The following is a 23918-nucleotide window of genomic DNA, read 5'->3' on the forward strand; positions in this document are numbered from 1 at the left end:
ATAATAATTGACCTACTTGTCTGTTTTCCTGAACATGGAATTTAGTAATCAATAATGATTAGTGATCAGTAATGTTTATTGAATGATAAATGAACAATAAAAGAAACTGGGATCTTTTATCTTTTAAATTTGCTCTTGCTGGGTGCAGTGGCATATGCCTGTATTCCCAGCAGCTTGGAAGGTTGAGGCAGGAGGATCGAAAGTTCAAAGCCAGCTTCAGCAACTTAGTGAGACCCTGAGCAACTTAGCACGACCCTGTCTCAAAAGAAAAAAAGAAAATGGACTGGGGATATGGTTCAGTGGTTAAGCACTGTGGGTTCAATCCCTGGTATGTATAAATAAAAAGTAAGTAAATAAATAAGTAAACAAACAAACAAAATTGCTCTCTACCTTAGAAATACCTTAATCATTACATGTAAGATTTCATAGAGAGCCAGTTTGTTTTCTTGTGATTAAAATATAGTTATTGATGGCCCTGTTGAGAGTCAGTAAGTGTCCTCCTGTCTGTAACCATGAGACCACTTTGCTGACATGGCCCAGCCACCTCTATTTCCCCAGGCTGTTGTGAGGCCTTAGGGAGCTAAGCTGGGCTGAGCAGTCACCAGGAGCAAGAGGGCGACAGTAGTCTAGCCACTGCAGGTCTGAATGGGGATACCCAACGCACATGGTGGTGCCCCTGCATGTGAGGTTGACTCATTCTAGCTCGCCCAACCTTAACACTCCATTTATCTTAAAGAAATTGGACATCATGTGAACATGCATGATATGAAGAAACTGGTTACAGTTTCTACTCCTATCTGCAAACAAATGGGCCCAGAATGGTGTAAGAGACTCTTTGGTTGAATGGACATAAAAATTCTTGTTAAGAACAAGTTGGGCTATGGTAACTGACCTTAATAGCTAAAGTAAACAATTATTTGGAAAGTATGAAAGGACATTTTGTAATTATAGTGTGCCCTTATGCTTATGATACTTGTGATATGGTTGTGAATGTTGATATGATTGTAAATAGTGTCAAACTCCGTTTCATTAATTATAAGGGGATTATGTCTGAAAAAAAATATGGTTTTTACAGTTAAAGTTTTATTTTTTTAAAGTTAAAATTTGAATTGTAAAAACTTTAGACAAAAATGATTAGAAAGCTGCTGAGGGCCAGCTTCACAATCAGTATTGTGAAGCTCCACCACTGGAGCTGCTCTGTATCCAGCCTTCTGTCTTGGAGAGATAAGAAAAAAGAAACTGAAATAAGAGTGCTCCAAGTCAACCCCTTCTCATCATTAAGTGGTAGACGGTCAAATGACATTTCTTGCATCATTGATTTAACCCTTTTTCATTTTGGCAAAAGTTAATGTCTTTAAATATAGGAAAGCCTCTATTGACAGCATAATTTCTGTTTTAAAGTGGGAAATAAGTTACTTAAGAATAGAAGGAAGAAATTAATGCAGAAAAAGTACACGTTCTTTTTCTAAATATATGTATTTATGTACAAATGTACAGGAAAGTCAAGATGTACTCTTAAGTTTATGTGTGGTACTTTTTGTAAAGCTTCTGTGTTAGAGGATTTAGAGATCAGTGTGCACATTTTGACCTATACCTTATATATTTTTTGAATATTTTAAAAGTTGAATCTTTTGAAGGGAAAGAAGTAGATTATTTTCTTTGTATAAAGAAAAATTAGTAAAATGCTCATTTGTTTCATGATCAAATATTTAACTTCTTTTCTAGAAATTTCAAGAAATTGCTGAAAAAAATATGGAAAAATTGAACCATATTGAGAAGTCCCATGAACAGTTGGCTATTGAAAATTCACACTTCAAAAACATGTTATCAAAGACTCAAAGGGATCAATCATCCTTGCTGGCAGCCTGTGCATTGATGGCTGGGGCATTATATCCCCTTTATAGCAGATCCTGTGCTTTATCTACACAGAGAGATTTTCTCCAGGAGCAGGTCAACACCTTTGAATTGTTCAAATTGGAAATTAGAACGCTAGCCCAAGCATTATCAACGGTAGAGGAAAAGAAGCAAGAGGAAGTGAAGATGAAGAAAAAACCATTCAAAGGATTGATACGTATATTCCGGAAAGGTGTCATTGCAATTTTGGCAGCAAACAGACTCAAGATTTTGGGCCAGTCATGTGCTTCTCTTTTTACATGGATGGAAAGTTTCAAAGAAGGTATAGGCATTTTAGTGTGCACAGGAGAGCCCAAAGACAAGCATAAATTTTCAAGTAAGATAATTTGTGTTTTTCAAATCTAAGTTGCATATAAATGAAGTAATTGAGAATGTAGTTGGCTCTCATACAAAATCTTTAAAAATCATGTTGGGCTGGGGTTGTGGCTCAGAGGTAGACCGCTCACATAGCACTTGCGAGGCGCTGGGTTTGATCCTCAGCACCACATAAAAATAAATAAATAAAATGAAGGTACTGTGTTCAACTACAACTAAAAAATAAATACTAAAAAAAATCATGTAATATATCAAATCATGAAACAGAACTGAATCCATATAGGTACATATGTGGTGTATGGATAATTGTACATTTTATCTAAATACATTTTTTGTTATAAACTGATTAAAATTTAATTTTTACACTGTCCAGCTTTATTATGTTTGAATCTTTTTTTTTTGCAGTAAAGGATTTTTACAGTGCTTTTTAAATTAAGACAATCTAAAACAAACTTGATTTAAAATTAATTTCCTTTACTTTTACTTTCTATGAGTTAATATAAAATGATAAGAGTTAAAAAAATTATTGAGTTGTGTGAAAATGACACAAATGTAAAATATTCTAGCTAATAGATATTTGAACGCTGGACTATTCTGAGGAAGCACTCTATATTAACTTTTTTAAAAAGTAGGCTACTAAATAATATATTACAATTAAAGAAAATTTCTTTTTGGTTTCAGTTAACAGTTATCTATAAAACAGTAAATTAGGTCAATCAAATCTAACATATCTTGTAGATTTTTCTTCTGCACTAAGCAGTGTTTTGTGTGCAGTTTCATTTGTCTTAAATAACTGAACACTGCCATGAATTTAAAATATGGGTTTCAGTAAAACTTTTGGAGCATTTCATAATGAATATTATCTATTTTTGTAGAACATCAAAGGGAACAGTTTCGTTGTTTACAAGCGCTCAGTTGGCTTACCAGTGCTGACCTTCTTGCTGCAATAATCAGTTCTATGGCAGAGTTACAAGAAGTCATTAGTAAAACAGGTATGATTTCCTCTTTTATGTCCTTGCAAATGTACTTAAAAGCAAATGTCCAGAAATTTTTTTGGTACAATGTCTAGTAAACTATGTAGGAAGAAAATATATTGGTTTTTATCTTTCTTTTATTCAGTAACAGAGAGATTGTTAAATCCATATGTAATGCTATAATAAATTAATGTAAATTTATTTAAAATTTTTTAAAAATTTATTTCTGAGTTTTAGGTGGACACGATATCTTTATTTTATTTTTATGTGGTGCTGAGTATTGAACCCAGTGTCCCATGCATGCTAGGTGAGCACTCTAACACTGCACTACAACCCCAGCCCTAAATTAATGTAAATTTAAATGGTTAATTTTGTCTTTATTTATGTAGGAAATTAAGTGACATTTTTTGACAAATATATCTACCTCATTTTTTTTCCCTTTGTGATCTGGCTTTTGATTTTTTTAGTTAAATAATACAGCAGTTTTCTTTAAATTGTTTTGGCCTTTATTCTTTTCTACTTCTGTAAATTTAAGAAGCTTGAATAGTAATTGAGCCAGTAGAAAAATTTTCTATCTCATTTGGTGAGTTTTTAATTTTGTCTAATTTATTTTAGAGAGAGTTATTTGGAATAGTCTGTGCCTTTCTTCCAGGCATAGAACCAATAATCAGTGATTCCCAAAGGTCTAAAATTCAAGTTTATTTTTTCATGACTCAGATTTTATGATATGTTTGCATGAAAGGTTTGATGAAAACTAGTTTCTCTGTGATGGAAGTAATGTTGACATACAGTTATGGGTTAAGCTGTGTCATTGGACTAATTAAGATAATTTCAGATTCATTAGTAGTAAAAAATAATGTAATCTTGTTTAAGACTTTTCTGCTTAATGAAATGTGTAAGCATCAACTAAATGACAATGTGGGGTATAATTTAATACTTGAGACAATACTATGTAAATATGAATTATTCATTGTGATTTTAAGGGACAGGGATGTAATTCAGTGGTAGAGCTCTTGCCTAGCATGTGCAAGTCCTTGGGTTCAATCCTAATACTTGAAAAAAATAAAATAAAAAATGTGGATTCTGGAGCTGGACTGCTGGATAGGGATCCTGGTTCTGGCACTCATTGTGATTTCAAGTATCTGAAACTAGGTTCTTCTAGTAGGAAACTTATGACTCACAGATTATTTTTAAGTGTGGCCATTGATGTTGGTAAGCCATGTGCACATTTAATGTATTGTCAAAACCTTAATATACTGGGTTTGAGGTCTGAAATAAATATCTAAATTATTTTAAGAATTTATATATTGTATTACAAGTTCAAGGCAAAACACTAGCATTTTTTTATTTTTAGTTGTAGATGGACACAATACCTTTTATTTATTTTTATGTGGTTTTGAGGATCAAACCCAGTGCCTTACACATGCTAGGCAAGTGCTCTACCATTGAGCCACAACTCTAGCCCAACACTAGCATTCTTGAAAGGATTTAATAGTTTGGGGTTTAGCTTAATAACCAAATGGTTTGTATTAGCTATATTTTATACATATGTAGATACTCAAAAGCAGATTGTTTTTTAAAGCTATAATCTTCTTTATATTATTAATTTACTTGATGTATTTTTTTCTTTTTACTGTCCTATATATACTTTAGGAGATAAATGAAAAATATGTGAATTGTTTAGTCCCTCTAGAAAATATACAAATGATTATGAAACAAAAATGACAACTTATTCGTAACTTCAGGCAGAATATAATTAAGGCTGGGATAGGAAGTGCAGGCTTTAAATGTTGTAAGAATCTGTATGAGGTGCAGCTTAGTGTGGGTTATGAGTATGGGGGGGTCTTCAGGAAGAAACAAGTGATTTAGCTGGGTCTGATCAGACTGGAAATTCATGCTTAGCAGGCTTAGGTTATAGATAATGAATAACAAAGGATATTTTTATAATATCCCTATTGGAGTGGGGAGTATATCATTAGCTCATTATCAGATTGTAGAAGTTTTTATAAAATTAGGTAGTAATTCCTCCTGAATACATTTCAAAAATGGTTCCTTGAAATATTTTTAAAGTTAAAGATCTTGGCACTGTAATTATTAAGCCCAATATGTATAGGTAAGACCTATCAAGTAGAAGATGGAGTAAGAATGGTGTCTTTAAGTCTTTAAGTGCTTGCCTGCCTCCAGGAACAGAGATGCTTTGTAGTTGTGCCTCTAATGGCTTGAGGATATAGCAAGTTCAGGGAAACTTATTTTTAGGAAAGATTTTAAAATGTTTGTTGGCTAAGAAGCACTACTTAAGGGGAGAAGTGATTGTCACTCAGAGGGAAGGAATAATTGATGATAGTATCAGAGTCCTAAGGAATATTGGAAAGAACATGGTCTGGACAGGTATTATCTGAGTATTATTGAACCAGTACAAATACTATCAGTGTGGACCTTACTTGACCATTTGGGATTATAGAATAATTGGTCAAACATGATGAAGGACTTATATATTTTCCAGGTCATTAGTTTTCATTTTTAAGTATATTCTAGCAGTAGAAATTTCAGATATTTTAGTAGAAAGGATGGGAACATATTTTTAGACAGTTTAAGATAAATGAATGGTTATCAGTAGATAATGAGAGTAATTAATGTAAGTAAAGCCATAATAGCTTATATAATTATGTTATTTACAACTTAAGTGTATGAATAACCTAACTAGGTAAAAATTATTGAGAGAGTAAAGAGCATTAGCTTTTAACAAATTGCCGCAGTGTGGCTGGGCACAAAATCAGGAGCCACTCACAGCCTTGTAGATTCAAACAGCAATTCTTTATTCCCGAACTCATACCGGCCCTCTACAAACACGTTCTGGGGAAATCCACGTTCTGCCGCAAAATTCACGTACTCCACCAGGCTTTGAATCCCAAATACTTTCTGAATCCCAGGAGAACTCAAGGAGGCAGCAGGATACGCCCTATTCCCAGCAGGGTACACCTTAAACCTGGAACCGCCCTAAACCCAAGGAGCAGGATACTCCCTATTCCCAGCAGGATACACCCTAAACCTGGATCCGCCCTAATCCACTAGGATCCTCCCTAAACCGGATCCACCCTGGTCCTTGAGCAGGGTCACCTTTCTCAAACATACATGCAATGTCACAGCAAATGTCTAAGGCAAGTCCATTTCCACGAGTCCTTCCTCTAAGCAACATGGGGTACGCTGGCAAGGAAATTTCGATGCGTCATTCCTACTTGGCAATGGCTCTCAGCAACAAATATTTGATTTTGTATCCTTCTCTGGTAATTAGCAGTTGTGTGAAATTGGGCAAGTTTTTTAAACTTACTAGGTTTCAGATTTTTTACTTGTAAATGAAGATAGGGTCCTCTTCCTGGATGTTTAGTGAAATAATGCTTATTGAACATGTTGTACAGTACCTGGCAAATAGTGGTTACTGAAACAATATTGCTCCTGTACTAACAATTGCACCATGAAAATAGCTTATTTCATTAATGGACACCCATATGCACACAGACACATTTATACAGATTTAGGCTATTAATTTTCTATCCTAAAATTGTTCTAGAGCTTTTTAGGGAGGCAATTCTTTAGGGGTAAGCAGGAATTTTCCTGACCTTGGATATTGGTTTGGATGCTAGCTTATGTGACCTTGGACAAGTGTTTTAAAATTATATGTTCCTCAATTTCTTTATCTGTAAAACAGGAGTATCAACTATCTAATAGAGTCATTTGGAAGACTGAATTAATTTGTATAGAGCTTTGAATAGTCTTTGTTTATCAGTGTTATTACTTTGTTTAGTTAAAATGTTGGTCATGGGCTGGGGTTTTAGCTCATTCGAGAGCCTGAGTTCAATCCTCAGCACCACATAAAAATAAATAAGTGAAGTAAAGATATTGTGTTTAACTATAACTCAAAAATAAATATTAAAAAAGTATTTAAAATGTTGGTCATTATTAATACATCAACTAAATGATAACAAAGAATTTTCATAAAATTTTGGAGTAAATCGAGTGAAAATACATTGGTTATCTTAAAATGTCAAGACATTTTACATATTACACATAGCTCTAACTTTTTAAAAAAATCTTTGTTGTGAATTAACTCTATAAAGATTAAAAAGAAATTCCTTCCTCTGAATAGAGTGACATTGTATGTTTGGGGAGGTGTCTTAATCTTTGTCTTCTTTATTAATTAATAGAAGATTCCATTTAAAATAGCTTAATCAAGTAGGTTTTTTTTTCCAATTTAAGTAATAGGCAGTCTAGAGGTATGTAGGAATCTAGACTGTCTTTCCTCTCTGTAAACCTTAGCATTTTCATATTTGTGCCTCCTAATTTTAAGCTGTCTGCCCTACTTTCAGGCATCAGGATTGTGTTTGGGCAGGAAGGAAAAAGGTAAAGGTAAAATGCAAACACATTCATAGATTATTGGTGGGAGTGACAGTGATGCAGCTACTTTGGAAAAACAGTCTGGCAGTTTCTTAAAATGTTCAATAAGGACTTATTATGTGAGCTAACAGTTCTAATCCTCGTATATTTCCAAGAGAAATGAAGACATATACCCACACAAAAACCTGAGCACAAATGTTTATAGCAGCAATATGCTTAATAGTTTAAAAAACAAAAATAAACCAAATGTTCCTGAACTGATGAATGGACAGATATCCAAATGATGAAATTTTATTAGGCCATAAAAAGGAATGAAGTTAGTGGTATGTGCTACAATATGGATGAGCCTTGGAAGCATTAATCCAAAAGAAAGAAGCTAGTCACAATAGATTGTACATTGAATGATTCCATTTGTTTTGAAATGTCCAGAATATACAAATTTAAAACCAGAAAGTAAATTAGTGGTTGTCTAAGACTAGGAAGGCAGCATGGGAAGTAACAGCTAATGGAGATGGAAGTTTTTGGGGCGATAAAATGTTATAAAATTGATTGTAATATGATGATTGCATAACTCTGTAAATGTACTAAAACTTTTGATTTGTACACTTTAGATGGATAAACTGAATCATGAGTTAATTATATTTCAAGAAAGTTGTTAAAAATATGAAGGCAGGTGGTTGTTGAGTTTATCTTTATATATCTGGAAGGCAAAAGCCTTCCCTAAAGTTTACCAAGTAGGATTTTGTTTCTTTGACCTGAACTGGGTTACATAGTTATTCCTAGATGCTAGCTATAAATTAGCAGAAGAAAAGGAAAGGTTTTGTGATTGGGTCATATTCATTAATCAACAATGTCTGCAATAGAGAGGATTTATGTTTTTAAAAAGCAAACCTTGCCTATTATCTCCATATTTACTACTTTCTCCACATTATTAGAGAAAGCTGGTTAATTCTGAGAACTTGAAAAAAATCACCGAAGAATGACATAACAAAATTTTTTTATCATTCAAATCACTCAGAAATAGTTACTGATAACACATATTTTCCTATGTGTTCTTTCAGTCTGTCTTTCCTTCTTTCTTCATTTTGTTCCTCTTTCCCCTTCTCCTTTTAAGCCACTTAAAATGTCAGGACTACATGTTGGTAAACATCACTGTGGCTTTTTATTTTTTTAGCCTCAGGAAAATTGTGGTATATGTATGGCAATACCAAGTAGTAGCTTTTTGAGTATGCTAAATAATAACTGCAAAATAAAAACATAAATAACTGCATTGCTTCTTGTATAATCTTTATTCTAAGATTAAAATAATAATATTAATTCAGCAAGTAATTCTTTTTAAAAATTAGTTCTTATCCTTTCACAAGTAGTAGAGTAGTCCTTTATAGCCATGAAAGAATTTTTTTTAATTAGCTAAAGCTGAAAAAATAGGTGCTCATTTATTTAGTGTGAATTCTGAATTATATGCATACTATTTGCTAGGAAAAGAAATTTAAACATGTTGGCTATGCAGTATAATACTGATTAGAAACTTAGTCTTTAAAGTTGAATCTGAGCTCCATTTCTTACTATTTTCCTGACACTGGCGAATTACTTAATTCTTTAAAACCTCAATATCCCCATTTGTACAATTTGGCTAATAAAAGTTCCTAGTTAAAAGTATAACCTGCTTAGCCAAGTCCTTTGTATATGTAAATGTTCTATAAATGTCTGTTGTTTTAATCTCTTTCTTGTGCTTGAGTCTCTTTGGAACTAGGATATTACTTTTCACCTTTTCATGAAAGTAGAAGTTCTATAATGGTAGCTTGAATTCATTGCTCAGAAAGTGCTAAAGGTGGTTGCCTCTGTTACCTTCTTAAACTTTGATGATGTATTTATAGGCAGTGGGCAAAGACCCCAGTTTCCATGTTGCCACTGTAAATACTGGACAGGTGGCAACCTTCTTGCTTTCATTATAGTGTTTGCCCACTTGAGATAAATTACCTCTTCTAGGTATCCAAATGGTGTGCCTGCAAGAGATCATTTACCTCAAACAGGGGAGAATGTTACTTCCACAGAAGGGCTGAGACATCAATCATTATGGGAATAAAGAACCCTTTGAATAGCTGAACTTTTTCATATGAGTGGTCTAAACTAAAATTTTAAAGATAGAAACAAATGTGCAGGTTTGTTTTGAAATGTCTCTGAACAAAAGTAGATGGATATAAGTAGAATGTTAATACATGTTTTTACTCATTTCCTTTATAATTGAATCCTAATTATATAGAAGATAAATGACCCAAATGTACCCTTGCAAGTACTACTCAGAACTTTCTTTCATTGCATACTTCAGCTTTCTAGAGGTCATAGCTACTCATTCAAGCTAACTCAGAAGTCTATGTTGTGTTCAGTTTAAGAATGACATTTCATAATCAGGAGGTTCAAAGCAGTAAGAAAGGATTTTGTATTAATAGGCAATTACTGGTAAATATTTAAAAGCTTTAAGGCTTTATTGAAACGTAAAAAATAATAAAAATATCCTTGCTACTTACTAGCATGGTCCATGTTACAACATCATCTATGTCATCTGGGAATGTGTTACAAATGCGTAATTTCAGTCCCCACTTCAGACTTACTTACTCAATAAGAATCTGCATTTTAGCAAAATCCTTAGGTGATTTTTATGTACAATGCAGTTTGAGGAGAAGTGAGAATTTCATTATTTACTTAACTACCCTCATATCTGAAATATAAATAAGCACAATCTGACCAGTTATTATTTTTGCTGTTGAGCTATGACTCTCCATATTGAAGAGCCATATTTAATTTACTAAATTAAAAAAAATATGATCTTTTATTATGATTTTTGAGTTTTTTGTATTTATTCAGACATTTCATTGTAAAACATTTCAAACATATGGAGAAGCTGAAAGAATTTCATAATGAACAAGTTTTGTTTTTTAAATTAAATTTGTTGCCTATCATAATTTTTTTATAGGATGACCTTTTTAAATTTTTAATTTATTTTTATGTGGTGCTGAGGATCGAACCCAGGGCCTCATGTGTGCGTGGCAAGTGCTCTATCTCTGAGCCACAACCCCAGCCACCTATCATAATTTAAAAAGAATTTTTTTTTTTTTTAGTTATAAGTGGACACAGTATAGTTGTTTTATTTATTTATTTTATGTGGTGCTAAGGATCGAACCCACTGCCTCAGGCATGCAAGGAAAGTGCTCAATTACCGAGCTACAACCCCAGCCTCCTACCTATCATAATTTTTAAGAATGATTTTTAAGTGGATAATTTATCCTTGAAATTGCTTCTAAGTTTCATTGTCACATCTTTTTTTTTTTGAGAGAGAGAGAGAGAGAGAGAGAGAGAGAATCTTTTTTTTAATAGATGAACACAACACAATGCCTTTTTTTTTTTTTTTTTAATGTGGTGCTGAGAATCAAACCCTAGTCCCGCCCGTGCTAGGTGAGCGCTCTACCGCTGAGCCACAATCCCAGCCCCTCATTGTCACATCTTTTATAGAATATATTTATTAATGCAGTTACAAAATAATGTACAAAACCAAAATGTATTGTAGTTTCTGGGTATCTTCAAAGAGCCTGAAACCAATTTTTAGAAAGGTTAAGTTGAATATTCAGATGCTATCTAACAAAGCAACATAGTTATCTTTTCAGGTTTTAATAAAAAAAAGAAAGAAAGAATTTCCCCTGAAATCTATACCAAAATATTACATAAATATTTAGGAAAAAAAATTGCTACTGCCTTTTTCCAGAAAGAAAAATATGGCAGCTTATAATACTTGTAAAGCATGACTATATAATATTCATTAAAATTTAAGAAAAAAAGTTGGAAACAAATTCAAGCCAGGAATGACACTGAAAAAGTCAAGTGTGATGGCTTATAAACATGTGATCAAATTTGGGTCTGAGGATTCAGTTGTCAATGATTTTTTTTTTGTTGTTGTTGCAGTTTTGTGGATTGAACTCAGGAGCTCCACTGAGCTATAGCCCCAGCAGTTGTTTACTTATTTATTTATTAGCAGCATCTTGTTGAATTGCTGAGGCTGTTCTTGAACTTGCAATCCTCCTGTGGCAGCCTTCTGAGTTGCTGGGATTATAGGCCTGTACCACAGCACCCAGACTGCAGTTCTTAATTAAAAAGGGATATTATGATAGAATGAACAACATTCTCAATAATAGACAAAGGACTTTTCTGTCTTTTCTTTTTAAATCAGATATATTGGGGATATAATTTACATGCAATGACACATACTCATTTAGTTATAAAATTGGATGAATTTTAAACATGTATATGTTACAGTGTAAGAAAATATATAGAATATTTTCTTCACCTGTTTTACAATCAGTTACCCATTACATCTAACTGATTTTTTTCTCTTCAGTTTTGTTTACTCAAGAACTTCTTAATTTTCATAAAATTGGAGTTATACCTGCAAAGGAGTTTAACCGAACTGCACAGGTCAAGGGAACAGTCCTACTGCACTTCTTTTACTTTAGTTATTGCAATTTCTGGGGTTTTCAGAAACACATCACTTCAGTCCAGCTGGCTACAAGTTGGGGATTCATATAGGCTTAATCAAGTTAGATAATATGCTAGAATAATGCATAGAACTTAGGAAACTTATATTTTATATCATAGTCTTACTATAGCAAAAGGGAACAAATAAAAAAAAAAACAGTCCAAAGAAGAGATGCTTGGGTAAAGACTGGGAGGGCTCCAATTATGAGTCTTCTATTGTTGACTGGAAGAGTTGCTGTGATATATGATAATACACATGAAGTTATTATCAAACCAGAAAGCTCTTTGGTGCTTCAGTGTCCAGAAATTTTTAATTGAAGCTTCATTATGTAGTGATAATCGATTAGATCATGGGTTGCATTGTTGAAATTCAACTTCAACTCCCTTTTCCTCTCTGAAGGTTGAGTTGATATATGGTTCAAGTACCCAACCTTCTAGTCATATGATTGGTCTTTTTGGAATGACCAGCTCCTATCCTATGTCATCGCATGAGCATAAACTATCAGATGTCCAGCATTAGTCATCTCACTAGTTTACACTATTTGGTGTGGCCTTTGAGACACCTTCCATGAATAATAAAGACACCCCAAATGCTCCAGAAATTCCAAGGTTTTAGAAATTACCTCCCAGGAGCTGAGAAAAGGTCCACATTTCTCTAGGTAAAGCCAAATTCCTTACTACACATCCAGTATGTGTTCTTTAATGTCGAATTCTTTGCTTAGTGTGTTTGTGAGATTCATCTTTGTTCCCTGTGACTGTAGTTTCTTTTTGTTCAAAATTGAGTAGTATTTCATCCTATGGCTATAACAAAACTTATTTACCCATTACTTATTGATGGACATTAGAGTTGTATCTCCTTTCATATTTATTTGCTTATACTTATTTGCTTGTATAAAACAAAAATAGGAAGGGAATTGAAGTTGAAATGATGTTGTTTTTCCAATAGTAATAGTTATCTATTGTTGCTTAAATAAGTAGATATAAAGATGCATTATTTTATAAGAACTTGAGTACTTAATTATCAAAAATATTTTTAGATCAATTATGTATGCAACTAATAACAGCTTTATCACATAGCTCTTCTCACAGTGACAGAAAATGAAAATATTTTCAATTTTAACCTATATATATATATTTAAATTATAGAAAATTATGATAGGTATAAGGTCTGTGTTATAATAAGTAATTTATGTGACAGAAAATGGGTAGAATTATGAAATTTTGGAGAAGACAAATGAGATAAAATTTCTGATTGTTTAAGAACTTATTTTTAAAAAATGGATGATGATAAGGGAAAAATCTTCAAAATATTTAGATTCTCTATATTTAGAGGAGGGATATATGACTTAAAAAATACCAACATTTACAACATACCATAAATAATATGCTTTACAACTAGTTAAACATATGATAAGAATTTTTAGATGTCAATCAAAGATATATGAGGGCTTACATATTAGATTTGGGGTAACAAATTTCCATAGTCTTTGCTTAAAATAACACAGATTTATTCTTAGAGTTCTGGTGATCACAAGATTGAAGTAAGTCTTATTGGACTAAAAGGAAGGTGTTGGCAGGGCTGCGTTCTTTTGTGAGGCTGTGGGGATGAGCCTGTTTGCTTTTCTAGCACCTAAAGGCGATCTGCATTCTTTAGCTTATTTGTGGCCCTTAGTCCCATCTTATTGAGCAGCATAGCATCAGATCTTTCTCCAACCTCTTCTGCTTTCCTTTTCTGCCTTAAAGAACTCTGATGATTACATTGGGTCTATTGTCATAATACAGAAGAATCTCCTACTTTAACAGCAGATTAGCAACCTTAATTCTATCTCACTATCATAGCATTTTCATAGGTTCTAGGGATTAGGATGTAGACCTCTTTGGAGAGGCCATTCTTCTGCCTATTATAATATTAATAGCTTTAAAAAATGGTGTATGTTAGAGAACAAGTTTGAAGACCACTGACTGACTTGTTCTTGCTTTGGCATTTGACATTGTTGATCACTTCTTTTTCTGGATTCCATGATGTCATGCCTGTTTCTCCCTCTTCCATTCAGATACTGTTCTTCATGGACTCTTCTTGAGCCTGTCCTTCCAACATGTGTGTGTCCTATGATTCTTTCTTTAGCTATCCTTTTTACTCCTTGTATTCCATAGAGGATCCATGTATAACTAGTGTTTTATTTACCATCTGTAAACTGATAACTCCCATATCTTATCTTTAACCCAGCTCTCTGCCTTAAACTTAAAGCCTGTGTACCTAGTTGACTATGGACATCCTAAAAAGACCTCAAATTCAGCTTGTTCAAAATTTTACTCCTGCAAATGCCATGATTTTGTCATTTTTTAGTGCTGCGTAATACTCCATTGTGTATAAATGCCACATTTGCAGGGAAATGGATGGCATTAGAGCAGATTATGCTAAGTGAAGCTAGCCAATCCCTAAAAAACAAAGGCCAAATGTCTTCTTTGATAGAAGGAGAGCAACTAAGAACAGAGCAGGGAGGAAGAGCATGAGGAAAAGATTAACATTAAACAGGGACGAGAGGTGGGAGGGAAAGCGAGAGAGAAGGGAAATTGCATGGAAATGGAAGGAGACCCTCATTGTTATACAAAATTACATGTAAGAGGTTGTGAGGGGAATGGGAAAATAAACAAGGAGAGAAATGAATTACAGTAGATGGGGTAGAGAGAGAAGATGGGAGGGTAGGAAAGGGGAGATAGTTGAGGATAGGAAAGGTAGCAGAATATAACAGTCACTAATATGGCATTATGTAAAAATGTGGATGTGTAACCGATGTGATTCTGCAATCTGTATTTGGGGTAAAAATGGGAGTTCATAACCCACTTGAATCTAATGCATGAAATATGATATGTCAAGAGCTTTGTAATGTTTTGAACAACCAATAAAAAATAATGAAAAAATTTTACTCCTCTTTTTAATTCTAAAGCTTCCCCTTGAAAATGCTTTTTGTAATTGGCATGATCATCCACTAAATAGTACCAAAAATAAAAACTTAAGAGTTGCTATAACTTTATATTCTTACTCTTACTCTCTGTATTTTACATTTCTATTGGTCTGCTTTCTGTCTCAGTCCTTTTGCTTTTGTCTTACCTCTGTTTTTTTTTTTTCTGTGTGTGCGTGTGTGTATGTGTGTGTTACTTTTTAGCCTACTAATAGGCATCCACTCTTAGATGCAACTTCCTTTTATTCCTTCCTTCACTCTTCTCTCTGTTTCTGCAAAGAAGTAATTTGGAGCTTTATAAAGCATTGAAGAATATGAGGAAGTTAATTTAAATTTCATTTAGTTTCCCTATTTAAGAAGATGATTAATATTTAATATTTATATCAAGTTGTTTTATGTGTACTTTAATACAAAGGAATATACACAATTTTTAATTGCTTCTCTCACACTTTTAAATGACTACAGTTACATCTCATTAGGTTTGGTAAGGGTTGAATTAGTTAATGCATTTAAGCAGTGCCATGGTCTGTTGCTTATCTTTGTCTTCAGTATCAGTAATATTCCCTGTTCCTTACTGTATGAATTAACTGTCCAGCTAGGTATATAAGACTCATGATGTGATTCTCATGTTTCTACAGTCTCACTTATCAGTACTCTCAATAGTAAACCCACAACTCTGCCAAACTGAACTGCTCATTTTTCTAGATGTGAGATACCTTATATGTCTCCAAACATGGAACAAACTTTTTTCCTGCTACTAAACTTGAAGAGGAAATTATTATATGGATTATCATATTGGAAATATTAAAACATCATAGTTTCTATCTTTAAAAGCAACTTCATAGAAGATGAAGAAGTTTTGCTCACATTGTGTTGCTCACATTGATCTTCGGTAAAATCTGAGAGCATGATACTGTATTTGTAGTTCTTTGACTAAACTAGCCCAGGTATGTGATTTTCTTTTTATTAAATTTGACATAGAGGCAGAGGCTCAGAAATATGGACCTATGATTGGGTAGTTATATTCCTTAGACAAGGTGTTTCCCAACTGGAGGGGTTCATAGAACCCTTCTCAAAGGAGTCCACGGACGGAATTCAGGAAGGGAAGGACAGTCTGTGGACTCTTGGATGGAAAAAAAATTGTTTCTTATTTTGCAAAACACTAACTCAACTTTGGCATTTCCTTCAATTGTGAATGGTGATGACAGACCATGATAGTATTATCAACAGAGTGATATTACTCATGGAAACCACAGATATTTTATATCATACAACAATTGCAGCTCAGTGTTTAAATTAACCTTTATTAATCAGCATGAGACCCACCACATACACTGCAAGTTATTATTATGTTCTCATATGCAGATGAATGCTGGTACAGTATAGTGAGCCAAGTTAAAGGACAAATCTGCACCTAGTAGTTGTTCAATTGTCAAAGGAAGGTTATATGTTTTTTTCTGTCTGTTGCTTTCTAGCATTCCATAAAAACATGATTCTCTGTTATTTTCCTTGAAAGAGCAACCTATAGGCACCTGGAAATAATTCGGAACTAATTTAAAAGAGTTACTGTAATTACTTTTACCTTTATAGTATCAAATTTGAACCATATATTCACAATCTTTTTTTTTCCATTACAAATTGTATTGAATATTTTCACCTAGGCAAAGATGAATTCATAGACTTTAGGATAAAAAACTTAAGTACAGGGGCTGGGGATGTGGCTCAAGCGGTAGCGCGCTCGCCTGGCATGCGTGCGGCCCGGGTTCGATCCTCAGCACCACATACCAACAAAGATGTTGTGTCCGCCGAGAACTAAAAAATAAATATTAAAAATTCTCTCTCTCTCTCTCTCTCTCTCTCTCTCTCTCTCTCTCTTTAAAAAAAAAAAACTTAAGTACAATAGGTTTTGAATTTAAAAGTATTGGAGAATTCTGTTATTTTTTGAGAGAAGCTTACAACTTTATAAAGTGAACTGTGGAAGTTTTAATTATATTTGTAGTAGTATGTGAGTGTAAATCAGGATTTTTATCATTTTTCAATATTAAAAAATGAGAAATTATCTGATGTCCAACATGATGTATATGATGCCTATGGAAGACCACTCCATAGGTTTAGCATTCTTAGTTTATCTAAGCAACAACAATCACTGTGCTATGTCTTTTAAAAATCAACCTTTATATATTTATATATATTTATATTTATCTTTTATATATTATCTTATATTTAAAGGATTAATAATCAAATATAAAATATTTTGATAGCCATATTTTAGTAACATTTGTTTCATTTGAATTCCACATATTTTGATTCATGGCTTTAGAATGATTATTTTGAGAAGGGAAGGCTAGATTCTACTAGAGTATGAGAGGTGCCCACAGCTCAGAAATGATTAAGACCTCTGCTTTCTTTATTACCCCAAATATTAGTTGTTAAGATATGATTTTGGATGGCCCTATTTAGATACTTATACCTATAAATTGTCTGATAGAAACAAGAACTATTGAGTCTTTAAAATTTTTTTTTTTAGTTGTAGATGGACACAATAGCTTTATTTTATTTATTTTTATGTGGTACTATGGATGGAACTCAGAAGTGCTAGGCAAGCACTGTACCACTGAGCTACAACCCCAGCCCCAATTACTGAGTCTTAATCAGTGTTATGGGTCCCCTGTCCCCATTGCTCAACACAGTGTCTTTCCATATATATGAGATACTCAATAGTTACCCGTTTAATGAATTAATGAAGAAGGCACTACATAGTGCTTTACTTAATTTTAATTTAATTTAACTCAATATTATTATTATTTTTTGGTGGTACTGGGGAATTAACCCAGGGCACTCTACCACTGAATTACAATTCTAACACTTTTTATTTTGAGACAAGGTCTTGCTAAGTTGTCCAGTCTGGCAAAGATCTTAGGATCTTTCTGCCTCAGCCTTCTGAGTCATGAGATTACAGGCCTGTGCCTCTGCCCTTGGTTTATGTAGAACTTTTGGAAATAGTTTTATTATTTCTATAAAAGTGCTTGTGCTTAGTGTAAATCCGTCCTATAGTACCGAAATCTGCACAGAAGAAATGAAAATCACTAGAGTTATCCTTATTCATTCTTAACATTTGGATGATTTCTACAAATATTCCATACCTGTGTGCAAACATATGCACACAAACACACAAAATCTACATGCCATCATGTGTCATTGTAGTTTTTTTCCCCCTTAGTTAATGGATAATGAATGTCTTTCCATGTCAATAATGTAAATCTATATCATTAATTGTATATAATTAAGATATTGCACTGCATATGTACTATAATTTACTCAGAAAATCTGTTGATACTGATGTTTCTTATTTTTCACTATTTTAAACAATACCATAGTAAACTATGCTATAGTTAATATATTTATTCATAAACAAGTTTGACCTGTGCAATTATTTTCTTGACTCAATTCTTAAGAAATGGGATTATATATTTTACATTTAGCAAAATATTTTCTTTCATAAAAGTTGCTTTATACTACATATGAACAATACTTACTGAGAGTTCTGGATTTCCTATAACACATTTGGCAGACAAAGTTTTGATAGTCTTTTCATCTTGACTAATGTGAAAGGCAAAAGACACCATATTATTACTTATTTCTATGATTTTATTATTAGGTTGCATATCTTTTCATTTGTTTTCAGTTCATTCATATTCTTTTACAAATTATACCATCATGTTTTTTATTTAGATATGTATATATTTGTTTCTTGTAGAATTATAAAGAATAAAAGCTTATCATATAGTCATTTATATTGTCATTTTGCCATTTATAACACAGATAGTTTTTCTAGTTTCCATTTTAATTTTTTATGGCATTTTATATAGTTAAAATTATTAATTATCTACTTATGATTTTTTATGGAGATGTACTATAGAAGAGCTACTTTTTTTCATTTTTTTTGTGCCAAAGATTGAACTCAGGGGAATTTAACTACTGAGCTACATCCCCAGCCCTATTTTGTATTTTATTTAGAGACAGGGTCTCACTGAGTTGCTTAGGGCCTCCCTAAGTTGCTGAGGCTGGCTTTGAACTCAACATCCTCCTGCCTCAGCCTCCTGAACCACTGGGATTATAGGAGTTCACCATTGTACCTGGCAGGCTGGCCATTCCTTTTTTTTTAAATTTTAAATTTGTTTTAATTAGTTATACATGATACTAATTTGCCACTTTTTTATATTAACCTAATACAGTTGTATTGGTTGTGATTTAATTCCTCCTGGTTGAATATCTTTATTTTAAAAGGATATATATGAAAGTCATTCAAAATTGATTTAAAAGAAAGTGACAAGATACAAATAATATTTGTATATATTAGAAATGAAGTAGATAAGTATATTGCTTATATTTATTTTTTAATAATTTTTATTTTTTTATAATTTTAATTAGTTATACATGACAGTAGAATGCATTTATGCACTTCGATATATTATACATAGATGGTATATAATTTCTCATTTTTCTGAGTGTACATGTTGCAGAATCATATTTGTCATGTAGTCACATATACATATACAGTAATAATGTCTGTTTCATTCTACTATCTTTCCTATCCCACATCCCCTCTCCTCCCCTCCTATCACTTCTCTCTACATAATCTAAGGTAACACTATTCTCCCTAGTGCCTCCCACCTTATTGTGAATTAGTATCTGCATATTAGAGAAAACATTTGGCCTTTGGTTTTGTGGGATTGGCTTATTTTGCTTAGCATCATATTCTCTAACTCCAACCATTTACCTGCAAATGCCATAATTTCACTCTTCTTTAAAGCTGAATAATATTCCATTGAGTATATATACCACATTTTCTTTATCCATTCATCTATTCAGGGTCACCTAGGTTGGTTCCATAGTCTAGCTGTTGTAAATTGAGCTGCTATAAACATTGATGTGGCTGTGTCACTATAGTATGTTGATTTTAAGTCCTTTGGGTATAAACCAAGGAGTGGGATAGCTGGGTCAAATGGTGGTTCCATTTCCAGTTTTCTGAGGAATCTCCATACTGCTTTCCATAGTGGTTACACCAATTTACAGTCTCAGAAGCAATTATGAGTGTGCCTTTTTCACCACATCCTTGCCAATATTTATTGTTGCCTATATTCTTGATCATTGCCATTCTGACAAGAGTGAGATGAAATCTTAGAGTAGTTTTGATTTGCATTTCTCTAATTGCTAGAGATGTTGAACACTTTTTTCATATATTTGTTGATTAATTATATTTCTTCTTCTGTGAAGTGTCTGTTCAGTTCCTTAGCCCATTTATTGATTGGGTTATTTGTGTTTTTTTTTTTTTTGGTGTTAAGGTTTTTGAGTGCTTTTTATAATCTAGAAATTAATGCTTTATCAGAGGTGGATGTGGTAAAGATTTTCTCCCAATGTGTAGGCTCTCTCTTCATGATATTAATTGTTTCCTTTGCTGGGGAGAAGCTTTTTAATTTGAATATATCCCATTTATTGATTCTTGATTTTACTTCTTGCACTTTAGGAGTCTTGTTAAGGGAGCCAGATCCTAGGCCGATGTGCTGAAGATTTGGGCCCATTTTTTCTTCTATTAAGTGCAGGGTCTCTGTTCCAGTGCGTATGTCTTTGATCCACTTTGAGTTGATTTTTGTGCAGGGTGAGAGAGAGAGGTTTAATTTCATTTTGCTACATATGGATTTCCAGTTTTGCCAGCGCCATTTGTTGAATAGGCTATCTTTTCTACAGTGAATATTTTTGGCACCCTTGTCTAGTATGAGATAACCATATTTATGTGGGTTTGTCTTTGTGTCCTCTATTCTGTGCCATTGGTCTACAAGTCTGTTTTGGTGCCTATACTGCGCCGTTTTTGTTACTATAGCTCTATAGTATAGTTTAAGGTCTGGTATTATGATGCCTCCTGCTTCACTTTTCTTGCTAAGGATTATTTTAGCTATCCTGGGTCTCTTATTTTTTCAAATAAATTTCATGATTGCCTTTTCTATTTCTATAAAGAATGTCATTGGGATTTTAATAGGAATTACATTAAATATGTATAATGCTTTTGGTAGTATATCCATTTTGACAATATTAATTTTGCCTATCCAGGAGCATGGGAGATCTTTCCATCTTCTAAGGTTTTCTTCAGTCTTTTTGTTTAGTGTTCTGTAGTTTTCATTGTAGAGGTTTTTCACCTCTTGATTGATTCCTAAGGGATTTTATTTCATTTTTTTGAGGCTATTGTGAATGGAGTAGTTTTCCTAATTTCTCTTTCAGTGGATTCATCGAAGATGTATAGGAATGTGTTTGATTTATGGGTGTTGATTTTATATCCTCATACTTTGCTGAATTTATTTGTTCTAGAAATTTTCTGATGGATTTTTTTAAATTTTCTAGATATAGAATCATTTCATCAGCAAATAGTGATAGTTTGAGTTCTTCTTTATGGATTTGTATCCCTTTCATTTCTTTCTTTTGTCTAATTGCTCTGGCTGGAGTTTCAAGGATGATGTTGAATAAAAATGGTGAGGGCTGGGGTTGTGGCTCAGTGGTAGAGCGCTTGCCTAGCATGTGTAAGTCCCTGGGTTCGATCCCCAGCACCACTTACAACTAAATAAACAAAATAAAGGTATTGTGTCCATCTGCAACTAAAAAACATTAAAAAATTCTATGGTGATGTAATACATAAAACTATAGCATATGAGACAGGAAGGGGATCTGGGGGTTTAGCTCAGTAGTAGACCACTTGACTTGAATGTGTGAGGTCCTAGGTTCCATCCTCTCTCTACTACCCAAAATATTTAAAAAAAATTGGAAGCTGGAAAAAAATGGTGAAAGAGGACATCCTTGTCTTCCAGTTTTTAGTGGAAATACTTTCATTTTTTTCTCCATTTAAAATATTGCTGGCCTTGGGTTTAGCATATATAGCTTTTACAATGTTGAGGTATGTTTCTACTATCCCTAGTTTTTCTAGTGTTTTGAACATGAAGGTGTGCTGTGTTTAGTCAAATGCTTTTTCTGCATCTATTGAGATGATCATGAGTCTTATTTTTAAGTCTATTAATATAATGTATTATGTTTATTGATTTCCATATGTTGAACCAACCCCGAATCCCTGGGATGAATCCCACTTGATCATGGTACGCTATCTTTTTAATATGTTTTTGTGTGCGATTTGCCAGAATTTTGTTGAGCATTTTTGCATCTATGTTCATCAAGGGTATTGGTCTGAAGTTTTCTTTTCTTGATGTGTCTTTGTTGGGTTTTGATATCAGGGCCATATTGCAGGCTGGCCTTTCTTCAGATTCTATTGCCCATATTTTAGTGTGTACTTTTCACATCAAATCTTGAATTTATCTGAAATTATTTTTGGTATAAATAGTAAGAAAATGATTAGACTTTTTTACATCTATATGACCAGCTAGTGCCAACGTTTTTTATTTTAGCAGTCATTCCTTTCCCTAATTAAGATATGCCATTAATCATTCATTAAGTTATAAGTACTTGGATGTATTGCCTGTCTCTCTGTTCACTTTATGGGTCTCCTATCTCTTCTAGTACCAGTGTCATACTGTTATTTCCCAGGAGTGTAAATCTTTATGTACTTTTACTTTTTTTTTTACAGTTTTTAATTTTTTAATAGATCACTGCTTTGAAGCACATTGCAATGATTTGATCCAAAGTTTGAAAACTGATCTCCATGTTCACATTTCTCATTTTTTTTAGTAGTTTAGAGACACAAGCATAGCTTTTGAACACAAGGAATTCTTGAAGGTTGTGTTGTGTTGAAGTCACTAGAAAAGTGTTGCATATAAATAAGAGATAATAGTGAAAGACGTTCCTTGGAAAGTAATCAGGGACTAACTAGATTTTTGGACCTTTTTAGCTATGTTTAAGAAGTTTGAATTTATTCCTGTATCTGAAGAGAGTCACTAAGGCTTAAAATCAGAGGGTATGACAAGATCTTATTTGTCATTCTGTCCACAGTGTGGAGGATGGAATAAAGAGGGAAACACTGGAGAAGAATAGAAAGACTCTAGCAATAATGTAGGTGAGATGTGACCTTGATCACAGGGAAAATTGAAAAGATTGGAGAAATGTTAAGGACAAAATGTGGGGACTGTGGCAAGGGAGATGGAGATGTAAAAGATTATAAAATGTTACCAAATGTAGACGTGAGCCAGAATTTAATGCAGTTAACAATTTATGTTGCTCATACTACTGACCTATGAACATTACTCATTATTACTATTAATATTATTATACCTATTATTGTTAACACTATTTATTACTTTTTTTTTTGTTAAAGGAGTGTTTCCCAATCTTTTTATGAATATTTAGAACTCTGTTTTACTTGTTATTGATTCTTTTTACTTGTACATGACAATAGAATTCATTTTGACATAATTTTAAAAGCATGAAATATAATTTGTTCTAATTTAGTCCCAAGTACTTCCCCTTTGCCTCCTGGACTCTTTCTCCCTGTTCCCTTCCCTCTATTGTATTGATCCAGATTTTTGTTTTTAATTAGTATCTTGTGGATGTACATGATGGTGAGACTCACTGTGGTATATTCATATATATATAATATATATATTATATATCTATGAATGAAAGTACATAGGAAAGATTGATCCATTGTCTTTCCCTAGCCCATCCTTCTTCCCTTCCCTTTATTCTACTTTGTCTACTCCATCAGTTTTTCTTCTATTCTTTTTTTTAAAATTCCCTCCTTTATTTTGGATTAGCTTCCACATATCAGAGAAAACATTAAACCTATGAGTTTTGGGGACTGGCTTATTTTACTTAGTATGATAGTCTTCAGTTTTATCCA

The 23918-nt window shown here is 33.1% G+C and overlaps 1 protein-coding gene across 2 annotated transcripts in view; it reads left to right on the plus strand.

Moving 5' to 3' along the window:
- Ccdc171 (coiled-coil domain containing 171) overlaps positions 1-23918 on the plus strand; it is a 357480-nt gene that overhangs the window by 165628 nt on the left and 167934 nt on the right. For both annotated transcript variants that reach the window (XM_026398594.2, XM_077797862.1), the window contains exons 16-17: positions 1726-2230; positions 3105-3221. In XM_026398594.2, the coding sequence (XP_026254379.2) occupies positions 1726-2230; positions 3105-3221 (622 nt within the window). The remainder of the gene's footprint in view (positions 1-1725; positions 2231-3104; positions 3222-23918) is intronic.

The sequence above is a fragment of the Urocitellus parryii genome, chromosome 4, assembly GCF_045843805.1.
Source record: "Urocitellus parryii isolate mUroPar1 chromosome 4, mUroPar1.hap1, whole genome shotgun sequence".
Taxonomy (NCBI): Eukaryota; Metazoa; Chordata; class Mammalia; order Rodentia; family Sciuridae; genus Urocitellus; species Urocitellus parryii.